The sequence below is a fragment of the Coturnix japonica genome, chromosome 37 (genome assembly GCF_054131305.1).
Source record: "Coturnix japonica strain WE chromosome 37, WE-NBRP24, whole genome shotgun sequence".
Lineage (NCBI taxonomy): Eukaryota > Metazoa > Chordata > Aves > Galliformes > Phasianidae > Coturnix > Coturnix japonica.
Window position 1 is genome coordinate 701083 of NC_140699.1, and position 24167 is coordinate 725249.

Sequence of the window (24167 nt, forward strand, 5' to 3'; positions counted from 1 at the left end):
TTATAGCTTTCTGGTAATTCTGAGTGGAGAATGTCTTAGAGAATACATCAGTAAGGAACACAGCCATGTTCTGCAAATCCTGAGTTCAAACACCAGTACTGCTACTCATGTCAGTCACAAATGCCTTTTCTCCATATAAACCTCATACTAACCTATCTCTTACCTTCCAGAGCTGAATAGTGGCATTACCAAATGGCTGAAAAACACTGAAATCCAGGAGGGAGAAGATTGTACTTTTGAATGCATTCTGTCCCATGAAAGCATTGATGAGTTCAAGTGGACACTGACTGGAAGCAGAGTGGAAAGTGGTGGGCGATTTAAAGCTTCTAACGTGAGTCGGAAATATACTCTCATTATCAAAAGTGTGACTCCTACTGACGCTGGGGAAGTCGTTTTTACTGCCCGTGGTCTAACCTCCAAAGCCTCTCTGTCTGTGAAAGGTAATGAGATGGGAGAGATTCTGGGGCCTGATTCCTTCAACTGTCTTCTGATAAGATTGTCGTGAGAGCTAACTCATAATATGGTTAAAGTGAATAGCAACCTTCTACTTGAACCTCAAAGCACTGAGAATTTCTCTTAAAAATAAGTAAAAGGAGGAAACATTTTACACAAATGTGAGAACTACCCAAAGCACTGGGGTAGTGTTGGAAATGGGCATCTCACTACAGCTTGTTCCATTAACAGTAAATCAGGAATGCTCTGTTGAGGGAACTGTGGGAGCAAATATCCTCTAAGTATAAGCTGAAGGGATGGCCTTCACATCATCTAGCTGTACAACAAATTCCTATCTAGAGCATGTGCATCTGAGAGCATCATCCGAGGCTCCCAGTGTGATGAGTGGAGAGAAGAAAGAGGCAGTTTTCAGACATGGTTCATCATCCTCAATTGGGTAGATTTAAGAGAGAATAAATGCTGCCTGGAATTCTATTGTCTGTACTTTGCAGATTACTGCTGGCTGTAGGATGGCGTCTGTTGCAAGTGCCTCTCTAACTTATCTCCAGCATGTAGATGTATGTATTTTGAGAGAGGCATCCTACCCTAAGTGTATGTTACTCAAAAAGCAATGTTTTCTTCCAGGAAAACCTACTGAGGTTTCAAAACAGCTGGAGGATAAGACAGCAGCAGCAGGGCAGGACATCAGCCTGAGCTGTGAGCTGTCAAAACCGGATTTGAACATCAGGTGGTACAAGGATGGCAAAGCAATCAGAAAAAGCCAGAAGTACGACTTGCAGCAGGAGGGAACTGGGGCCATTCTGATCATCCATGACTCTACTGCCAAGGACAGTGGGGAGTACCCCTGTGAGACAGAGGACTCCATAACAAAAGCCAGGGTCACTGTGCAAGGTGAGTTGAAAAGCACACTGGGGATGGCATGTAGAGAAGTCGAGGTAAATATCTGCAGCCTGTGGGTGATGTTTTTCTCTTCTGTTTCCTTGAGCAGGATCAATTCTTAGTTTTCAGAAAATATGATGGATTAAAATCTTTTCCTTAAAATAATCTGGAAACTGAATGATTCTCCAGTGTGATGTGGATCTGGGCAGCCTGGTCTGGTGGTTGGTGACCCCTTGGAGGGGGTTTGAAACTAGATGATCTTTGAGGTCCTTTTCTACTCAGGCCACTCTATGATTCTGTGATCATTCTATGATTCTATGATCTTGGGTGTTAGTGAGCCAAGAAAAGATGGCAATCTGAATTAGTCTATATTGAATATGTGTAATCAAAACTATATGCAGTTTATCAGATGAGATCCTAACAGCGCATGTATAATGGTATTGAACTTTCCAGATATCTACTGGAATTATCAAACCTATGTAAATGGGTGGACTCTGTGGTCTTCTTAGACTCTTTGCATCTCTATGTGATATTCTGAAATGAGGGCAAAGGAGATTCAGGACACCTCTGTATGCTTGGGACTTGTTGGGGTAACAAATCCCTTTGTCCTACACCATCATCCTTTTTTTTTTCATTCCAGAAAAACCTAATTACTTTATCAAGGAACTTTCAGATGTGAAAACTGAAGAAAGTGGAAGTGCACTTTTTACATGTCAGAGCGAGAAAGCTGCATCCTTCGTCATATGGAGGAAAGGCATTGCTGAGCTCAGGCCTGGCAGGAAATACAAGAGGGCACAGAAAGGACAAGACCTGCAGCTGAGCATAAAAAATCTGGAGAAAAGTGACAGTGACGTGTACACCTGTGACATTGGTGATGCCCAGTCCAGAGCCAAACTGGTTGTACAAGGTATGTGTGAGAGCCATATGACTGCGCATCCTGTTTCTCCACTACCAAGACATTATCCTGGTAGAATTTGTACATTTATGGCAGGTCTTTGGGGCTGCAGCTGTCTGGCCTGAATAGCGGTTCACAAGCCATGCACAGAGCAAGCTGCACAGAAAGGCAGCTACCGACCAGAGCAGTGCCATTGAGAACTTTATGTATCATTTAAAAACCAAAAATGCTGATGTACGGTGAGGCTGGTGACCCAGAAATCAGTGTGAACTTTCTATCTCTGACCTTTCTGAGTTAAAAATAGTCCTCCAGAGTTCTAGGCAAAAATTCCCTTATGCTGCATTCTGGGTAGTTGTCACGGTTTAAACAAAAATCTACCTGTGTCCGTGACAGGGGGGCCACAGGCAAGCGAGGTGCTAGAAGGAGCTGAACCTCTGTCCCAACTACTTCAGAAGCAGCCCAAACCCCCTCGTACACGGCTAAGATCTCCTTCTCAGTTGGAGTGTAGCACTCCTCAGACCCTTTATATGCTCGACTCCAAAGTCCCGGGGGTTGGCCTTGGGTTTCTCCTAAAGCTCTTTGCCACAAACTCCAAGTGGGACCTTTCTCTCCAGCAGCAGTGTAGAGGATGTTCTTTACATCCTGTCCCGTCCGTACTGGCCCCAAGGCCACGGCACGGGCTATCTCTTGTTTTCTTTGCTCAAAAGCCTGCTGCTGCTCAGGACCCCATGAGAAATTATTCTTCTTCCGTGTTACCTGATAGAGGGGGCTCACTACGTGGCTGTAGTTTGGGACATGCATTCTCCAGAAGCCCACTACTCCCAGAAAAGATTGGGTCTCTGTCTTGTTGGTGGGCGGAGACATAGCAGTGATTTTGTCAATCACATCTGCTGGGATGTGTCGATGCCCATCTTGCCATTTTACACCTAAGAACTGGATTTCCTGGGCAGACCCCTTCACCTTGCTGCGCTTAATGGCAAAACCAGCTTGCAAAAGAATTAGGATTATCTGTTTTCTTTTCTTGAAAATCTCTGCTGCTGTATGGCCCCACACGACAATATCATCAATATACTGCAAGTGTTCGGGAGCAGTAAAATTATTCATGCTTTATATGATGTTATGATGTGGAATACTGATAGCAAAATTACAAAATTATTAAACCATGACACCCTGGTATTTTTCTTTTTTTTTTTCTTAAATATTTTCCTTTTTACTATTTAAATGTTATGGGCACATCTTATAGAAACACAAGGCTGTTTACAAAGAAGTGCAAGCTGTGTTGCTGTATGATGAGCAAGATACATCTACTCTTCATCTAGCAGGAATAGTTGCTGAGCCTTAAGAACAGTTTCAGAAAGCTTTGGGAATTTGGGCGTTTTCCTTGTTTCTGCAACACAAAATGAAAATTTACGCTGTATACAAAGAAAAGGGGAGTCCGAACTTGTACGTTAAATTTGAAGGAGAACAATCTGGGGTAATATTTAAAAAAAAAAAAAAAAAAAAAAAAAAAAAAGGGAGCGTGGTCATCAAATACTATAAAATATATTAGCTGTTACTAGAATGCCACTTATCTTCCCCCCATACGAATCACTGTCATGTTGTATGTGAATTTGTGAGGTGGGTTTTGAAGCTGAAATTAAAAACTTCTTGTATGGCTGTCTTCATAGTGGCTATCCAGACTATGTGTAGAAATAACAGCTATTATGTAGTCAGCTATTCACCAGTTTTAACTGATTATAAATTACGTTTCAGGGTGGAGAACATAGCATAGTGCCTGACACCTGTGTTGATCCTGAGGACATTCTTGATTCTGTGCATTATGATGTCATGGATATTAAAGAGCAAGCTGAGGCAGCACATAGTTCCATTGTATCCCTGGGGGACCCGAAGGAAGATACTGGCTGGTTTGAAAAGCAGCTGGAGAAAACTAACTTTGAACTGATGGAGACCAAAGAAGAGCTAACAGAGAAAAACACCAAACTACTTAAAACTGAAGAAGAGCTGATGCAGAAGAACAAAGGTGAGTTATGCGATGTGAAAGGTAGAAGACAGAAATAGTTCATTAATATAAAATAGAAATAACCAGTTTGAGTAGGAATTAGAGGAGATGTTCTACCTTTGGAACCATAGCCTGTAGATAAGTGATAGTTTGTTCCTTGTGTATATTCAGGTTCAGCAATTCCACGGTTTTTGGTTATTTCTTTTCTTTTTTCCTCCCTCTCCTTTAAACTGCAACTAGCAGCTTTACGCTTTCGTAAGTATGGGGTTAAATGTCTATATCTTGATTTTTACTTTTATATTGTAATCTCTACTCTTCTTTATGTCTTGTTGATGCAATGTTTTCGTTCCAAGAAATATAGAAAACTTTTGAATCACTCCCAATAAGTGAAGACCACATGCAAATTAATTAATCTGTTCAAAAGCTACCTAAACATTAGAATATCTGGAAAAATTGATTACTTAATAAACTATCTATTGGCTACTTATGTAATACAACCTTTTCTGTGTGTTACAGACTTTGAAATGCAGATGATTAAATTGGATGAGTCTGATGAGCAACTTAAAGAAGCAACTGAGGTAACTTTATCAAGAAGATGTTGTGTAAAATTGTTTTAATACCAACTTGTGGTAGCTTAAAATGCTATTCCAGTAGGCTCCATTAATAGGTTTCTTACCGAGCTTAGCTTAACTGAATTTGCCTTTAATGCATTGTGTAATTCAGCTACTTAACACTCCATTAGAATCTGATGACTGAATTTTTTTTATTTTTTATTTCTAAGAAAATGAATGCACAAAATGAAAGGGTTCGAGAGCTAATGGACATCGTGGTGCAGAAAGATGACATTATTACAGAGCTACAAGACTTAAAATCTCATTTAGAAGAAAAAGTAAAAGATTATGTGAGTTTTACACATCTCCGTATCCTTATACAAAAAAAGAAAAACACTAATTCTATGCTTGTAATCAACACATTTTTGGAAAACTGATTTTCTGTATGTAGCTGGTACTCGCTTGAAATTGTAAACAATTCAAATTTATCTGAAGGTAGTTGTTGTTAACACAAACAACAAAAATATCAGCGTGTTCCACTAACTCCTGCCTCACACTCCTACATCAGAGGAAGAGCAACAGTAAAAGTATGTTGAGTAGAGTTGGAAGTACAAGTATGAATGGTCAGGATATCTCCACGTTCTATGCAGTCCATAAAACTTTATCCTGACTAATGTACTGCGAGCTACTGAATATGTGAAGACTAGCTTGATTAAGTATGTGTGCATACCACTTCTGGTGGTTTTTGTTCATTTTTTGATGTTTGGTAGCCTGAAGTAGCTCTGAAAACATTTATAGTTAATTCTGTCACTCAGATCTCTAACCTTGTAAGCTTAGCAACTTGACCCTCCTTAGTCTTTGACTGTCTGCATCACTGCAACTTAGTATTTCCATGGTATTAAAGCTGACTGTGATGAGTAGTCATGTCCTCGCCTATTACTTCTTCCAAGAACAAGGCTCCAACTCTATCTGTGAGATTGTGTGGCCTGAACACTTCTGAAGCTTTTCTTTTCATAAGCTACTAAAGATGAATAATCAGTCCTTGGCGGTGCCAGCATGGCTTAACAATCGTCATCTTGTAAGTAAGGAAGCTTCACTTGTGGTCAAGGACACAATCTAAAATATGCGTGACAGAGCTGACTAAGCTTTAAGGTTGGATTATATCTGTCACGATGAAAGTGATTTTAGCAGCTTAGCAGAAGTGTGATGTGATGAACTTGTATGAGAGCTGACCATTTGCTCTTTGACCATGTTTGTAATTTTGTTGACTTCTTGGAAACAGGAAATTCTTTGATAAACTGGTAAACTCTTGATTGTGTGCAAGTCTTTTACTTTGTAACCTGCTAGGCTCTTGCTTTCCCTTGTATACTCTACCGAGTATTGCACTTGTCATTATCTGAAGGTGTACTTGTTCTGTCTGCTATTGAGATTTGTAACTGATGTCTATAGAGTCACTGGGTAAATATTTTAGCTGTATGGTTTTGTGTAAATATTTGCCTACAGAAGATTACTGAGACTTAAGTGCTCCTTTTGTTAAGCTTCAATGTAACTGATCTTATATCAATACAGGAAAAGACTACCTACCATTTAACTACCATTAAAGCAGAACCGGCAGAAGAGAACACTAATAAAGGAACTGAAAGCAGCCAATTTTCAGTGCTTTCAGTTAAAGCACTGAAACAAGAGAAAACTGAGTTGGAAGTGGGAAGAAAGCACAGTACTGACGAGGATAAGCCTACTGTGGAAGAGCCACCTCCAAAGAAAGGTACAGTTTCTTCCATCGTTGAACAGGGTGTCTTCCAAAACAATAAATTGCTTCCTATTCCGGATAGGAAGCAAAAGGCTGTGAAGCGCGTACCTTATGGTATAAGGAGAAAAGCCACTGTGTTAAACTGTAAATAGAAGTAACTGTTATGTAAATATCCCTTTTTCAGAAGGTCCTATGCTGTTCATTTTTGAATGCTTAAGAATAAAAGTTTTTTGCACTATTTTTTTCCTTTTTGCTGCTTTTTCCTCATCTGTTGATGCACTTGCAGATTTGGTAATAGTTTTAAAGCAGTTTCTTTAGGATTGTTTCAACTGCTCTTGCTGATCTTCTGAGTAGCATCAGCTGCTCAAGTGCTTTTTTTTGTTTGTTTGTTTGTTTGTTTCCTGAAGCAACTATCAAAATTGTTGACGACCTGCTAATTGCTCGCTCATGGGCAATATTTGAGCAAAATGGTTTGGATAAGCTCTGATGCATTTAACTTCACTTCTGGGCACAGCTGAGCATCAGTGTTCCTAGAATTACGGAAGGCATATACAATGTAGAAGGGAAAATCTAAAACTTAGCTGTATTCCCTTCCTTTCTTGTATTCCTCTTGCAAAATATGTGCAAGGGAGAAAGTCAAGGCCTTCTTTGGATGAGATGCTGTTCTTGGATGATTTGTCCCTGCTGCCTTTATTTGGCATAAATATTGAATTCTAATGTGAGCATCTTACCAGAGACTGAGGGAGGGATGTGGACTCCTCCATACTCCAAATAGTAGTGGGTTTGTTCTAATCATATGACCAAAGCTCTCATTTAACAATTAATGACAGCAATGCTCCACATAGGAATTAAAATGGGTAGCTGATAGTCACAGTGTCAGCATGAAGTTTTCTGTTAAGAAGTACTGAGTATTCAATCATGTTAAAATTTTCTTCTATTTGTGAGTATTAATAGCATCCAATTTCAAAAACCGCTTAGTATATATTCTTTAGCTATGTTAAATATACACAGTAGAACAATGAGCACAGGTATGTTGTGCTGGTTCTTTTGTAGAATTAGTTATATAAGTAGCACGAGCAAAAGTGTTTTAGGAGATGCTAGGTTATCTCAGCTTCAAGTTCAGGGTATTTACACCATTCTCTGAGCTTTTAGGTCTTGTTTCCTATGCTCTGTAATAATGCTTTTTCCCTACTTCCTGTGTAAGGAGCTTCTAGACTGAACATTACACATCTTCTCCCTAGTCTTATTTATCTTGCTTTAGTGCTTGCTTGTTGTTTTCAGCATAAAGTGTTTAGATTACTTATAAATCATATTCCCCTCACTAGTGTTGCTGGGAGCAGCAGTCAAAACCAAAACCTGGTTTGGGGTGGAATATGCCACTGCTGTTTCTTCAGTATGACTTTTAAATCAGTTGAGGGCTGTATATAAAACTCCTTAGATGAGTTAAGAGGCTGTTTCCATGCAGTACATGTGAATCTGTATGTAATGCAGGCTGCACGTGGGTGCTATAAAATTCTGCATTTCTGTAGTTGTAGTAATAAAAGGACTGTACAAGAATCACCATGGAATATATTGTTGTGGTGACACAATCCCTAGTAAGTCTTGACTTATATTTATTTTTCTAATACTTAAAGTATGCATATTATGGAATGGACGTAACTGGATTCTAAAGCAATGATGAAATACAACAGAAGTCGCTTTTGATAGAAAGAAAATGCATGTGATTTTAGCTAATTGCTCACCAGTTAAAGAAAAAAACAGCCCCAAGCTAATGGAATATTTATGGAAACTTGAATCTGCAAATTTGTACAACTTTATGAGTGAACTTTATATGCAAAAGAGTAAGTGTGAACAGAAGTAGGAATCCTCATATTTTGTTTAGAGATCAACTGAATAAGAGAGACAGATATCAACACTTAAGTGATCAACTTGTCCAGGGTTTTATCTTTCTTTTGAAAGTAAGAGGACTGTGAGTTGGAATGAAATTTCTTAGAGAACTGTTTATCTACCATTTAGATGTAGATGGAGTGATTCCTGGCTGCCTTATAGGGATTGCTGAAGCACGGAAGATAGAAAGAATATAGCTGTGAATTATCTATCTCGTTCCCATGTTTCTTAAATCTAATTAGATTTTCTACTGGTGTGGAGTGGAAGATTTGAGTAGTGCCATGGTAAAAGTGTTCTTCCAGACTGAAAACCTTTTGCTGTTAATTCTGTATAGAAATCTGAGGCACCTGATTACGTGTTCAGAGGACTTCACTAGTATCAAATACTATGTGATGTGAGGGCATGGCTTGCATATTACGACAGTTTTTCACTTAGAAGTTGCTACTTGGTGTTGTGAACTGCTATGTAATAATGATTTTAATCAATCTGAGCTACATTCCTTTTCCCTTTTTTTTTTTTGTTTGTTTGTTTGTTTGTTTTTCAGTAGTTGTAAATGAGAGAAAGAAAAAGAACACTGTAGAGCAAAAGAAAATTGAACACATGAAACAAAAGTGCTCCGCGTACCGAAAGGAAGTACTAGCACTGAGGGAAAGAACTGAAATCTTGGAACATCATTTAACTGTGCTTGAAGAACAATGCAGAAGAGAAAAAAATAAAAAAGAAGATTTCAGTAAGCAGGTAACAAGCCTGCGTATTGAGCTTTCTTTTTCTGAAGAAACAGCTGATGTCCTCCGTGAACAAATTCTGCAGGGTCAAGCTGACTATCGGGAAATTGCTTCTGAACTGGATGAACAGAAATCTATAAATATGACACTTGAAAACAAAAATGCCCAACTAACTAACAACATAGAAGTTGCCAAAGTATATATAATTGATAAAGTGTCACAAGTAAAAGAAATGCGGACCAAATTAGATGAATTATACAAATGTCACTTAGAGTTTCATGCCATCAGTACTGACTTTGTCAGTGTAAAGGATTCCTCAGACTCTGAGACAGGGACATCTCAAATTAGTTCTGGATGCATTCAGTCACAGACTTCTTCCATCTCAGATCTTGTGCAGGACCTCTCCTTTTACTGTAGTCTTGAAAGGATTTGGGAAGTATGCAGAAGTATTGTTGATGTTTCCTCACAAAAAAGTCAGCACATCAAAGCACTGCTTCAAGACAATGAAAACCTAAAGGCGGGACTGAATAATGCTGAAAATCATAATCATCAACTTGTAATGAAGCTATGTGAGATTACAACTCACACTAGTCAGGAAGATGATCTTGTGAATCAGTTACATGAGCAAATAGAAAAGAAAACTCAGGAGTTTGAAGAAAAGACTGCAGAAGATCAGAGAGTGATTGCACAATTTCAGGAGGAAGTTGCCAACTGTGAGGTAAAAATAAAAGAGCTTGAGTATCTCCTGGAGGCTTCCAAGACGATGGAAGACAATGTGTCAAAACTCAATGAATTACTTAAAGAAAAAGAATCTATTATTGTTAATCTAGAGACAGTTACAGCAACTCTGCAGGAGAAGTCTGCTAATGCAGACAAAAAGGTTGAAGAGTTAAGTAGCAAAGAAGCAAATCTGATTCAAGAAGTTCTGCAGCTGAAAAACAGCTTGGAGCAGATGAAACGCTCTCTTCGGGAAAAGGAAAAGAGTGAAATGGAGAAAGTGCAACGTATAGAATCGTAAGTAACCACTGAGTTAACTTAGAGCCCTTTGAGAATGAACTAGAGTTAAAAATAGTTAATGGGAACATCCCTTCGACTTAATGCATTTGCATGCTTATCAATGGCCAAACTACTACTTTAGGATGCTTTGGTATGCTACTTGAGTTCCAAGGGAAAACAGGAGTGTGCAAAGAAATAAAGAATAATATGGGGATTTCTGGTGGTTTTGTTGTACATTCCTCAGAATAGCATCTGAATAATTTATTGCTTCAGCATCTGATTATGAGAAGCAAGCTGAAATTCAAAAGTAATTGTTTAAATCTTGTCACTGGTCTGGATAGATTTAAGAGTCTGTTTACAAATAGAAACCAACAGGCAGGTCATGGATTTAGCTGTAATTGCTGTTTCCATGAGATGTGTAACAGTAATGTTCTTTGTGTCTTTATTTTTAACATAAGGCTAGAAAATATTCTTTCTGAGAGTTCTGCCCTTGTACTGAATTTGAAAAAAGATTTGCAGAGGAAAGAAGAAGAGTATGCAGATCTAAAAGACAAACATTCTGATGCCGAGAAACAAATTCAGCAACTACAAAGCAAGGTTTGTAGTCAATTGAGATATTTTTTCTCTGTAAGATTATGCTTGGCTTTCTGCTGTTAAAACTTCTCAAACTTTAACTATGAAGCTGGAAATTTCACACTAGTGTGGCTAGCAGCAAATCTTAGGTAAAGTTGCCATTGAAGCTCTAGAGGGGACCAGAAGTTAAAACATGGTTTCACATAGATAATGAACAGAGGAAAGTAAAGTTGTTTGGTAGTCTGGAATAAGGTTTGTGAAGAGAATAGCTAATCTGCCTCTGGAGGGGACTTGTTATTATCTCTACGTTACTGGTGACTTGCCATTGGTATCCGTGGTAACTCCAAAGCCTAAAACCTAAGTCTTGTGAAAAAACGCTGATAACTGGGAAGAAGAATGCTATTTACTTGAAGAGAAATAGACTAATTTCCAGAGGCTCTTTAATACAAGCATGTATATTTTTTTTCTTCAATTTCAGCTTCAGTGATGTTAATAGTTAAAATTTAATTATTAAACAAGTAGATATTTTAAAACCCATTTTGCAGGATCTTAGTCTGAAAGTTTATTGGGTGTGCTTGGGGTGGAAAATTGAAGCTTAAAAATGAATTCATGTCTTCCTTGGTAACCTTGCACTTGTGGTCATTTTCCTACTCAGCACTTGTTTGTGAATTCCTCTTTATTTAACAAAGAAGTATTTGGCCAGGTTGGATTACAGAAGTCTTTTAATGAACCGTGAGCTGTGCTTACATTACAGGTGTCCACGATGCGTTCTGTGGAGGAATCCCTCAGGAACAGGATGGATGAACTTGAAAGGATTAATAACCAGTTTAAGGATGAGCTGGATTATAAAGACTATACTATCCAACAACTTAAACGGGTATTTTTCTTGCTCTTAATTTTTATTAAATGAATGATGCAGGTTTTCCAAGCAACAGGGAAAAGGTCCAAAAAAAAAAAAAAAAAAAATTGCAGCAAAATGAAAGTGGCCAACTGAAATTAGTGGTAGACCATGAAAATATTCAAATGATTAGTCACTACAGAGCACTGGCAGATTGCTTTAAATACAATAATCTGCATAGTAAATACATATGTAATACATGCATATAACCTGATCTTGTTGAGTGACATCACGATATGTTAATAGAAATGTCTTACCATAAACTCTTTTTATCAGCTTGAGTCCTTATTTATGCTATATGAAAAACTTATTAATTCTAGGCTGTCTTAAAGATTCTGCTTGTTTCTACTGTGTATGCTTTTCTTTCAACATGAAATATAGGAGCTGGAGGAAAAGGACCATAATATTCAAAAGTGGCGTGAGGAGAGAGATCAGTTAGTAGAAGCTTTGGAAGAACAGCTCAAAACTTTGGCTTCTAATGCCATACAAAAAGAGACAGAAATAGCAGAACTGAGACAGTCTGCCTTAAAGGATTCAAGCAAGGTCAGCTCTCCTTTCCTCCTACCTGATTAGCTACCCATAAATTCTGTAAAACTCCTGTACCTGCTCTTTGTATTCTGGGTGTGGTTCTGTTCTTAAACACTGTCGTATTGACATCATGTGCAACTAACCAAAAAAAGCACCAGCTTTTATTTTTGTTCTTCAGAAACAGAATTTCTGTTAATTACTAAAATCTCAAATTTTTCAGTAGTTCAGATAAGCAGATGTCAGTTTGATGCTTATGATCCTACAATCAGACTGGACATCTGTAGCTTTTTCCAATAATTCACAGCATTTCCGGATCCCAAGCTAGGCTCAATACTCAGACAGTAGTTCTGTCTCAGGTTTCTTACTTTCTTTGCTTTCTCTGAGGTAGTATCTACAATGGCATGAAAAGACAGAAGGGGACGTGGAGAGAGATTAAGGGAAGCATCAAAAAGCAGAGGGGGGATGATCTCTGGAAGTTGCATTTCTTATTTCAACATCCAGCTTTTAATCAGGATAGCCAATCTAAGCCGTAGCATAGAATTTCAGAAGCTAAACAGAAGAGTAAATGAGTTGTGCTCTTTTGAGAATGTTTGGATTCACTTTCTCTGAGAAGAAAGATGTTCTCATAGCAAAACTTCCCCTACAACTGCCGACTTTCTCACAGTACCGAGGATTTGGGAACAAATAAAAGCTCGGGTTATTATATCTTAAGAGAGATGAAGGCTGAAGCACGTAAGTAAAATAGAAGAATCAAAATATATTGTATTACAACTTCCCAGGCAATTCTGTGACTACTGCACTTGTAACAGTGACCGTACAAATCCGTGAAATGTTACTGTTCTTGAATAGTTAAGTGTTCTAGCCTGTAATTCTAAAACTGATGCTACTAAGTAATTGCAATACTGCTTTGTGTGTGTTAATTCCTTTTGCCAATCCCACAACTCAGCAGTTTTTACTGTTTATTAGGATAATGCAACTGTAATAGAAGAGTTAAGAAAAGAATCACAGAATCACAGAATCACAGAATTACCCGGGTTGGAAGGGACCTCAAGGATCATGTAGTTCCAACCCCCCTGCCTAGCAGGGCCACCAAACATACACCTTTACTAGATCAGGTTGCCCAGGGCCCCGTCCAAGCTGGCCTTGAACACCTCCAAGGACGGGGCATCCACAACCTCACTGGGCAGCCCGTTCCAGGGCCTAACCACTCTTCTAGTAAAGAACTTTCCCCTAACATCCAACCTAAATCCTCCCTCCTTCAACTTAAAACCATTTCCCCTAGTCCTGCTATTATCAGCCCTTTCGAAGAGTTTACTCCCTTCCTGGGAGTAAGTTCCCTTCAGGTACTGAAAGGCTGCAATGAGGTCACCCCGCAACCTTCTCTTCTCCAGGCTGAATAAACCCAACTCCCTCAGCCTGTCCTCATAGGGGAGGTGCTCCAGCCCCCTGATCATCTTTGTAGATCATCTTTGTAGAAGAACTGGCTGACAAAGATGACGTTATAAAGGAATTAAAACAACGCATTAACCACAGTAGCCCTCAGACTTTGCCAGAAATACCTTTACTTGAAGAAAGACAGAGTAGAAGGAATGACTCTGTAAATGAAAAGGTATGATTATATTTATAGAAAGTCAGTACTTAACATCTTGTTAACCCCTTTTTGTTCTTCTGTTTTCCTAGGAGATACTGGAGCTAGAATCATTTTTCTTAGCATATAGTCCTTTAACTACATATTCAGTGATGAGTACTTGTTGGTTCTTTTTGTCTTCCACTCAAACATGAGCTCTCATCTTCTCAAAAATATTTTATTTACTAGAAAACCATCTCTCTGTGTACATTATGGAACTTTTCCATGCAGTTTTCCATGTATTCGTATGTGGATGCTGAAGATTAGGCAGAGGTTTAGCCTTTGGTGTTCTAACATAGCAGCTGTGAGAGTGCAGAGTATGGGAGGAATGGATGACAAAACGACCAGCGTTACAGATTTTGTCCCTAAATAATGTCTCGCTTTCTCTCTTTTGGAGGCAGAATACTGCCTGAGACTGTTAGTGAGACCCAGTAGGGTGTATCTGAAGATCACACAATGAATAGATGTTACTACCTTCCCACACTTGTGCTGTGTTTCAGCTTACGTGTTCATGTGGCGTCTGAGCTTGAGGTTTTACAATGTAACTTTAGAAAACTCGAGATATTTTGGAGGTCTAATGCATAGCCTAATCTTCACTCCTTTTAAATATTTACAGCCTAGGAAACAACAAAGCAAAACTAAAACTGGAGAAAGTATTCCATTAAGATGCAAAGCTGAAGACAATTATTTGTCACGTCGATGTACTAGGAGCCTCACTTCATTAAATGAATCTGAGGTTAGTATGAAACTTCAAATCTGAAAATGTTGTGATTGTATTGCTTTTGATAAGGAATGAGTAGAAAAAGATCTCATGTTCTCTAAACAATTCCCAAGTTTTAATTTATTTATCCCTTTCAAGGTGATCAGATCACCTGTTTTTATAGCCTTTGATAGGAATAAAAGCTGTTGAAACAATTGTGTGATGAATTTTTGTCAGGTGCTGTTGAAAACTCTCCTCATGTTAATGCTTATGAAGTGGCTCATGATTAGATAAGTTACTTGGAAAAAATTCATGGAGCCACTGAAACGGGCACAGCAAATTGAACTTATTTTCTTCCTCTGCAGGATTTCTGGACATTGTTTTGTTAGCAGATGATGTTAATCATTCCTATATAAGTTTTTAATTGCTAACTTTCATAAAATGGCAGTTACATATATTTTAAAAACAAAGTATTTATTAACCAACTTAATTCTTGGAAATACAGTGGGTGGTGATACTCCATTCAGATTCTTAGCAGAGCCTGATAAAGTGGCTCTGACTACTTTTTGTCTTTCTACAATCTTTGGTAACTTTCTGAGAGGAAGAAGACTCCCCTCAGGGGGTTGGAACAGTGTAAGTAGTAAAAGCTGCTAGTCTGTGTTTGGGACACTGGAGTTTGCTAGTTACTAGCAGCAGTAGAAGCAGCCATCTCCCATTTTCTGATGTCCCCAGCAGCCTGTCTTCCATGTGTTCAACCAGCATCTGAACTCATTTTTGATATGCTAGCTGAATTCCTGCCATAGAGAAGGAGGAGTCCAGGTGATCTCAGTTCTGACTTTGTTGTTCCTGTTGAGAAAAACAGGATTGGGTGGATTGTGGACAGTAAGTGCTGCTGGGGAAATGCATACTGACATTTCCCTGTCACTTAGCTGTGCATTTGCTGCCATTTGACCATGAGCAGGTACATGATAGCCTTCAGCTTAAGTACGGTGTCATTGCTTGAATGTCTGTATTCTCTCCAGGGAAAAGATAGCAATGGAGTTCTTCAATGACTTGTACTGGGCTTGCACCTTGCCAGCTGGACCTTACTTATGTAAATAACATCTCTAGTGTAGAAGAGGAAGGGCAAATTCCCTAAGATTAAGCTGGAAGTTAATCGAACACTTGAATCAAATGCTCCTGTTCCTGCCCAGTTCTGACGCAGCAGAGTTGAGATGAAGAAAATCGTGTCAGTTCTACCACCATTCTCTATTAAAAAAAAGTGTAGTTGTCTGTGCCCTTGAGAAAAAATGACTTGTAAAGTATCAGGCTCAGTTTAACATGGAGAACTTTTTTTGTGATCATAGATTGGAAATAATTTTAAATGTAACAAGTTCTAGGAAAGAGGGGTAAAACTCTGCTGTAACTGAAATAGACTCCTTCTGTTACAAGTGTTCTTACAGCAGGAAAATCGAATGCTTACATATCCTTTTCCAGATGCTTTATAGCTTTTTAATCTCATGGCTACCTTAACACTTGCACTTAAAATTCTTCTGTGCTATCAGGAGCATTTGGAAACTGTCCTCGACTCTTCTGGAGTGTCCGCAGAAAATGGCAAAACTAATCGGTTCCCAAAACTGGAGCTGGAAATCCCACTGACACCTCTGCAACCTGATAAGATGGAGATAAAGCAGCACGGCAGCATGATACCTTTAGGAGTGAAAATGCCTAAGGCAAAAAAGAAAAGAAGTGATGACATGGATGAGGTATGACCTAGACCCAACAGAAAACAAAATATCTGATGCCTTTTTACCATTCTCATTTAAGCATTAAAAAAATGCTATTTCTACCTCAGTAAAGTAGTTGAAGAATTTAATCAATGAACTGCTTTAATGAACAAAACTAATAGCCAAGATCAGTGATAATGGTTTAAGAGAAGGGAATTTCTCTTAACTTCATTGTGTATTTTCTTTGAAACCTGTAGACATAAATCAGCTTTTTAGACATCATGAGATGTCTAATACTGATATCTTAATGTCCTGTTTTTATAATTGAATGCTTATTTATTATTTGATTTACAGTGGAATAGTTACCACTAGCAAATACTTCCCTACTATTAGCAAAAGTGTTTAAAGTGTTCACTTTTGTGACATCAGTTGTTCTTTCCAAAAGAATCATGGCTGAAACTTGTCTTATTTTCCCAGGATTTTGTGAAAAGTGAGAACACGAAAAATACAAACTCTGTCATGGCTTTTAATTCACCCTCTGCAAGTGACGAGAAAATGGTTGGTTTTTGTTCTAGTTTTGAAGCTAGCTTGGGACTTCCTGTAATTGTGTGGTCACACGAAAGAAGTAGTGTCTTATCCTTATGTGTATACCTGAATGGGAATCTTACATGCTTATGAGCTCTTCCTATTAAATTCCATAAGCTAAGCAAAGGGCAAGTCAGTCTGTCCCCAGAGCGTGTAATGGCTGTACTGTGTAATGATTTGGAGGGAAGGATATTGCACACTGAATAGTTGGGAAGAGAAGCTTTAGTGTATTATTGTGTGCTTTTGTAAGTGAAGCCCTTGTATTAAACTAAGGTTCATATCATTAATATGCATGGCAGTTATTAAAAACAGATGTTCACATGTGATAGCAGTATCCTTGGCATGGTCAGAGTATGAGTAGTAGATTTTTCCCATCTGTTGTCTTCTGTTTTGTATGTTTGTTTATTTTATGTAATTAGAACAGCTTATGTAAGAAACAACTCCACAGCTTGGGAGCTACTTTTAAAGAAACTACTGCCTTATTAAGAAACTATAAGAAACGTATGCCTTGAAATAGCTGAGATTTTGACAACTCCCTAAAGGGTATAAAATTGTCTACATTACTTGCCGTTGTGGTATCATAAGCATAATGAACAGAGGTGTCAGTAGTAAAGCTCAAAATGTCAACTTAAAATAACGTTGAACTAAAATGAAGTTTAAACAATGCTCTTGTTTCACATGTTCACATCTCTGTTGAACAGAAATCCGGAAAAGACTACTTCCTGAGAAAGCGAGTACATGCTTCAAGACTGACTAAAAAGAAGGATGAAACACTGCAAAAAGTTGGAGATTTTATTCAAAGCTCTCCTTCTATTATACACTCTAAAGGTTGGTGTAGAATAAGTTTTATTCCATGTTTTCTAGACATTGTAGAATGGCTTGTTTCTGCTGTAGGCTATTAATGTATGTGTTCTTAGAGAACTTGTCTGCCATGTTAAGTTGTCCTTTGATTTATGAAGTAAATGCATTTATTCATCTCTTCAGAGATTCATTATTACATTTGTGAAAACCTACAAGTGTACAGAGAAAGTTGGTTCTGTCTTGTGCTTCTGTCAGCACGAAAGTTAGGCCTGTTTTTTAACTCCTGCTGAAGTTTCTGACTTCCAGCGACTTCTGAGCCATGAAGTCTTTAAGCTGCTTTAAGTTGCCATACCTGAAGCTATAAACTGTTTCAGCTATAGAAATAATAAAGAACCTCGATGAACAAATACAATTTCTGAGTATTTTCACTTAAATTTTACGTGTCATTTATAAACCAAGTTTGTTACGAAGCTTTTTTTGGATTCAGTGATTTAAAGACTCACAAAACCAGTAAGTTGATTGGTTTATGTATCAAAACAAATTTCTTCTAGCCAAGAAGCTGATGTCAGCAGTAAGTTCTCCTAAATCAAACGAACCTGAAAGTCTCGAAGAAGGAGAGACCAAGCCAAAACGATGCAAAAGGAAGCTGTATTCCACTGTCGTTTCTGGCCCTCTAGATATACCTGCTTCTTCGGTAAGCGATTATACTGTAGTCTTGGCTTAAAATAAACTACTAAGGAGTCCAAACAGACTGGAGGTTTCATCTATTTGCAGGGGGAGGTTGAAAGTACTGAGGTATTTCTTTATTCTACCAAGTCATTCTTGTTGGTCTTCCTGCTGTTCTGTTTTAGTTTGTCCTCAAAGATCTCTGTGTTTGGCTGGCTTACAGTTTGGTAAGTAGGTGATGTAGCAATCACGGAGATGTCTTCTAATTTGGAATCATAGATAATTTCAGTGTGTTGGAGTGGGATTATTCTACTACACGCTTTTCTAGAGCACAACTTAGACAGCTTTTTAGGTATGCTTAAACTATGATCTCCTGTCTAAGCCAACTTGCAGAGGATCTGATGTGCCAGTTTCATGACTCTGTCGGCAGCTATTGTGCTAAGAACATTCTTGCTCTGTTGGATCTGCATCTTTTAATTATATTAGAGTCCTTTGTCTGTTCAGCAAAGTGATCATTTGCCCATACTGTAATATCCCTCTGAATTTTTTGATGATTTGACGAATGATAGGGGCAGAAACCAAAATGTTATTTTTTTTGTTAGAGGATGAAGAAGATGAGACAATTTCTTCTCTCACTGTAGTTCTGAGAACATGGAAGTGAACTGAGAACTGAAATTCTGGGCAAGTCATAGCTACAGGGATTGAGGCTAAAAATGTTTTCTGAACGCTTCATGTTTCACAAAACAAGTATTATAATACTCTTTTGAAAACAAGTATTTCAAAATGAAAGCTGCCTTCAGGCTTTCCTCAGATGTGTGTGCTTTTTTAAGATAAACAGGATTTTGAACATTCTCCATATTTGTTCCTTGTGATTAAGCTGCATTAAAATGATCTCGGTATCCCATAGTTTTCTGAATAAAATATAATAAGCAAATGCCATTCTGAAATCCATTTAGGGGAAGAAATATGTTTGCGTGGGTCAAGAAGAGCTTGTCAGTCTTGTGCGAAAAGATGAGTAACTTTTGAAATGTTTTCTTCAGGAATCTGAGGAACAAAAGAAGGAAAGTGATCATCTGATCATCAAGCGACGGCTGAGATCCAGAACAGCTAAAAAACCTTGAAGAAGCATGTTTGTTCCCCTTTCTCAGGACATACTTTTATCGTATTATTAAAACTGGTTGTTAATAAACAGTAACAGTTACTCCGTTGTGTTCTTAAATTTGTATATAGGTGTACAGTGTCTCTCTGACAGTTTCAAACTGACTCCATTGAGGCTGAAATAAATACAAGCTTTCTTAAACTGTGTTTGGATTTTATTGTGGTTAAGGGTTTATTTATTTTTGTCTTGCCTCCCCTGTATAGGAACAGTATCTCTAGGTCTGATTGCTATTTACCCATTGTGCAGTAATAACTGTACTTGTTCAGGATGGCCTGGCTTGCTTTTTTCATGTGACTGGTGTACTTAGCAGAACTCTGGCAGAGAGAAGAGCATGAATACACATTAATATTTATGTATACTTAATTTTTGGGCCTTTTTAAAGAATTTTCTTTGGAGAGAAGATGGTGCCAATTCCTCAGTGTGGAAGAAAGGTGCTTTCCCTCACTTGTGCAAATTCAGCTTTAAATTAATAAACTTAGAAAAATAAACCCAATACATTTGGGGAGAATTCTAATATCCCAAATACTGTTCTCCCCCTCAGTGAGCTTTGAACCTATAGATGCTGTTGGATGAATTAGCTGAAAGGTTCTCAGCTGGCAGTATGTCCTTGTGTTGTCTCCTAGTCCAATAGTTCCTACAGATTCAATTGCTCAGGAGGTAAAAACATGGATGAAAGCCGACTTGGGTGAATATTTGAGAGTTTGATGGGAGTGAATTGCCTTAAAAGCAGCTGGTGATAGAACAATATACTGATTGTATTTAAAAAAACCCACAATCGTACTGTCTGTTGCTGTGCCGATAAGCTTTCTCCTTGCTTGTAGGCTTGTGAGATCCAGGTTTGCAGAAAACAATCTGTGAAAAATCATGGGAATCATGTGGTTTTATGCTCAGCAATCTCATTAAAAACTTGAACTGACTTTTAGAAGCTTTTCTCCATGGTGTTAGCTGGACAAATCTGCATGTGGATGTCAACATGGAGGCTTTTATTGACCTGGACTAGAAAACAGCATTCGTACCTACCAGGTGAGATGGGCAGCTACTGCACAGGTACACAGAAGAAACTGATGGAAGCATAAGTACTTGAAATCACCCTCCCTCCTATTTATTGACCTATGTATGTGAATGCCGTGCATGAATGCCTCATAGCCAGATGTCAAAATGGAACAATGCTGCCTGAAGTGGTTGGTGACAATATGGAAGACGGTTCTGATTAGCTGCAGTTTGCAAATTACTTGCAAATATTTCATATCCAGAAGACTGCAATTTATCAGCCATGCGATATTGGAGGCAAAGTCATTGCAGGGGATGGGAGTGATCTACTTGTTCCAGAAGCTGTTAATAGAGCTCTCGTTGCTACTGGGTACATCATGATATACACTTAATTACACTACTTTTCAAATGGTATTTTTATTATGAGAACAGCCTCATTGCTGCCTGCTGCTGCATGGGAAAAGTAGTTGCACACTTGGTATAATTATATGTGGTTCTCTGCTGCAAAACTGACCTGTTACAAAATGTCACATGTGGTGTTTGGTGAGTCTCAGGCTTGCCTAATTTCTGTGCATTTTCGTAAGGCACAGCAAGTGCAGAAAACAGGTTGCTTTGTTTAGGGAAAAGAAAAACCAACCACAAATGTTTAGCTGACTTGCGGAATCAAACTCTATAATCCAGAGATGGGTTGTAAAGCAGGTATGTTTATTCCAGCGTTGCGCAGCTCCGGGTGCAAGGGGGATAGCTCCTCCAAACTTGCACACCGACTTGTAAAGCCGTGATACAGAAAGCAGGCAGAAGAAACATCCTTCAAATCCAGAAGGTAAACTCCACCTATTCATTCCTTAACTGGGTTAATAAAGTGCATGGATTTGCCACCACTGAGTGTATGCATTCAACAATTCTATTACTTGCCTTCAAGTGTTGTACCAAACTACAGCACTTGCTATCAAAAATTTTTGCAAAATTGGAGTCCAAACTCCAGAAAGTCTTCTATCCTTCTACAGTTATGTATCCTTATAGGGTACCACTTTACCCTGACTGGGCAATCTCTTGCTTTTAACTTCTATTCAGGGCTTCATGTTTGGCCCTGATGCCCACACCCCTAAGTGCATCATGTTTGATATTGCTGTGACTCCTGGGATACAACATTGTTTTTCCCCATTTGTGCTAATGTCAGACTTACAGTTTTTAAACAGTCAATATTGTTGGACCCTTAGCTCCAGTTTTATTAAATTTCTTGCCAGAGCAACCTGGCAGGTACAAGAATTTCTGTATTCCTACTTAGTTTATATTTAATTAATCCAAAAAAAAACGTAAACCTTTTCTTGTTGGGCAGTAGCTTCTATTACTGTTACAAAACCATCTATGAGTAGTAAGAAGCACCCATATCCACCAGAAAATAAATCTCTTTATCCTGCTTCCCTAGATGCAATTTCCCGTTGCAGTTTGCACACTGCTTTCCTTTCAGTGGGGCGGAGCCCTCCCTGGGCACTTCAAGCCCCCACTCCCCCCACCTCTCCCTGAGGGGATCTCTGGGTCCTACGGCCCTATTCTGGCACCACAACAGTAACAGCTGTTATTATCACCAATTCCCTTACTATCTGTGTGTCAATCAGTTTTGTTTTGTTTTCATATCGTTCACCTCTTTTCAGTCCTGACATCCCTGTTATACCTTGCCAGTCCTTACTCCTCCAGCCTGTGTCTGTCCCAAACTTTCTCACTTTCCAAACTCTCATCATTACAAAAACTGCTAACATCCTATTTCAGTTTCACCTCCTTCTCTCCAGGTGTCCAGTGCTAACACTGGGATTTCAGGTTTCCTACATCTCTGCACATGAAGGCTATTCTCACTTCCATTGCCCCCTCCTCCCCACCTCCCCCCTTTGCTGCTTACAGCAACAGTCTCCGTACCCGGCTCTCTCTCACTCCAAGAGTTCTTGCAAGGGGGGGGAAACAATACAGGGGGTTGCTCTCATACCAGCACACATAAACTTACTTTCTCTTTAACACTTTTTCCTTTGTACACGATTTCTCTATTTGTACCTTCAGTTACATTTCCACACACCCTCAATTATACTTTCTGTATACCAATAGCAATTACACTTTCTTATACCATCAAAGCAGTTTGTCCCATTCCCTTCAAAATCCACGTATCAAACAGTACAATTTTTCAGTTTCCACAAACTAAAATTCCACAATCTTCCACAAACTAAACAATTACCCTTCAGGTACTGAAAGGCTGCAATGAGGTCACCCCACAACCTTCTCTTCTCCAGGCTGAACAAACCCAACTCCCTCAGCCTGTCCTCATAGGGGAGGTGCTCCAGCCCCATGATCATCTTCCTGTCCCTCCTCTGGACCCTTTCCAAAATCTCCATGTCTTTCTTGTACTGAGGGCTCCACACCTGGACACGATACAACAGATGGGGCCTCACAAGAGCAGAGTAGAGAGGGACGATCACCTCCCTATCCCTGCTGACCACCCATCTCCTGATGGAGCCCAGGATCCCATTTGCTTTCCGGGCTGCCAGAGCGCCCTGCTGGCTCATGTTAAGTTTCTCATCTATCAGGACCCCCAGGTCCTTCTCTGCCGAGCTGCTCTCAAGGACAACTCCTCCCAGCCTGTACAGGTGCCTGGGGTTCTTCCGGCCCAAGTGCAAAACCTTGCACTTTGCCGTGTTGAACCTCATTAGGTTCACCCGAGCCCAGCTTTCCAGCCTGTCGAGGTCCCTCTGAATGGCATCCGTTCCCTCCACCGTATCGACCACACCACTCAGCTTAGTGTCGTCAGCAAACTTGCTGAGGGTGCACTCAATTCCCTCATCAATGTCATTAATAAAGATGTTAAAGAGCACCGGTCCCAAGACAGACCCTTGAGGGACACCGCTCGTTACTGGCCTCCACCTGGACATAGAGCCATTGACCACCACCCTCTGTCTGCGGCCTTTCAACCAATTGCTTATCCATCTAGTTGTCCACCCATCAAATCCACTTCCCTCCAATTTGGAGATGAGGATGTTATGGGGGACCATGTCAAAGGCCTTGCTCAGGTCAGGTAACTGACATCAGTCACCTTCCCTTTGTCCACCAACATTGTCACTCTTTCATAGAAGGCCACAATATTAGGTAAGTATGACCTTCCCCTGCTGAAGCCGTGCTGGCTGTCTCGGATCACATGCTCATTCTTTATGTGATTGAGCATGTTGTCCAGCAGGATCTGTTTCATGATCTTCCCAGGCACAGAGGTGAGACTCACCAGCCTGTAGTTCCTTGGGTCCTCCCTGCTCCCCTTCTTATATATGGGAGTGACGTGACCCATCCAGCTGCAGCTCAGCACAATGCTGCCATGCCATGTGCAGGGTGCCTTCCATCCAGCTGCAGCTCAGCACAATGCTGCCATGCCATGTGCAGGGTGCCTTCCATCCAGCTGCAGCTCAGCCCAGTGCTGCCATGACTAGTGCAGGGTGCCCTCATTCTGCAGATCAACCCAATGCTGCCTTGCCATTTGCCACGTTCCCACCCTCTACAGCCCAGCCAATGCTGCCATGCCATGTGCAGGGTGCCCCCCATTCAGCTGCATCTAGACCGAATGCAGCCATAACTTGTGCAAGGTGACTTCGGTCTGCAGCTCAGACAAATGCTGCCATACCATATTCAATGTACCATCCAGATGCAGCTGAACCCAATGCTGCCATGACTTGTGCAGGATGCCCTCCATCCATCTGCATCTCAGTCCAATGCTGTCAAACCATGCGTAGGGCACACTCCAGATGCAGCTCAACTCAATGCTGCCATG

At 39.6% G+C, this 24167-nt stretch overlaps 2 protein-coding genes across 2 annotated transcripts; both read left to right on the forward strand.

Moving 5' to 3' along the window:
* The first annotated feature begins 3796 nt into the window (after positions 1-3796).
* On the forward strand, positions 3797-5502 carry LOC146754831 (uncharacterized). Its single transcript, XM_085526520.1, has 3 exons — positions 3797-4247; positions 4743-4804; positions 5008-5502. Exons 1-3 carry the CDS (start codon positions 4055-4057, stop codon positions 5212-5214), a joined length of 462 nt encoding a protein of 153 aa, XP_085382646.1. The 5' UTR covers positions 3797-4054; the 3' UTR covers positions 5215-5502.
* Positions 5503-6351: 849 nt separating this feature from the next.
* Positions 6352-19519, forward strand: LOC146754832 (uncharacterized). Its single transcript, XM_085526521.1, has 10 exons — positions 6352-6542; positions 8959-10153; positions 10594-10732; positions 11463-11585; positions 11988-12149; positions 14378-14497; positions 16645-16725; positions 17454-17580; positions 18105-18247; positions 19260-19519. The coding sequence occupies exons 2-10, from the start codon at positions 9015-9017 to the stop codon at positions 19338-19340; spliced, it is 2115 nt and encodes a 704-aa protein (XP_085382647.1). The 5' UTR covers positions 6352-6542; positions 8959-9014; the 3' UTR covers positions 19341-19519.
* The last annotated feature ends 4648 nt before the right edge of the window (positions 19520-24167 follow it).

What these genes read in the sequence shown, in the direction of transcription:
- LOC146754831 (XM_085526520.1), top strand. Translation starts at nt 4,055, where the DNA reads ATGGATATTAAAGAGCAAGCTGAGGCAGCACATAGTTCCATTGTATCC. An exon ending in GCTGATGCAGAAGAACAAAG is followed by an intron (nt 4,248 to 4,742) that starts GTGAGTTATGCG and finishes TGTGTGTTACAG; the next exon opens with ACTTTGAAATGCAGATGATT. An exon ending in AACTTAAAGAAGCAACTGAG is followed by an intron (nt 4,805 to 5,007) that starts GTAACTTTATCA and finishes TTTATTTCTAAG; the next exon opens with AAAATGAATGCACAAAATGA.
- LOC146754832 (XM_085526521.1), top strand. Translation starts at nt 9,015, where the DNA reads ATGAAACAAAAGTGCTCCGCGTACCGAAAGGAAGTACTAGCACTGAGG. An exon ending in TTCAGCAACTACAAAGCAAG is followed by an intron (nt 10,733 to 11,462) that starts GTTTGTAGTCAA and finishes CTTACATTACAG; the next exon opens with GTGTCCACGATGCGTTCTGT. An exon ending in CTTCATTAAATGAATCTGAG is followed by an intron (nt 14,498 to 16,644) that starts GTTAGTATGAAA and finishes TTATTTTCCCAG; the next exon opens with GATTTTGTGAAAAGTGAGAA.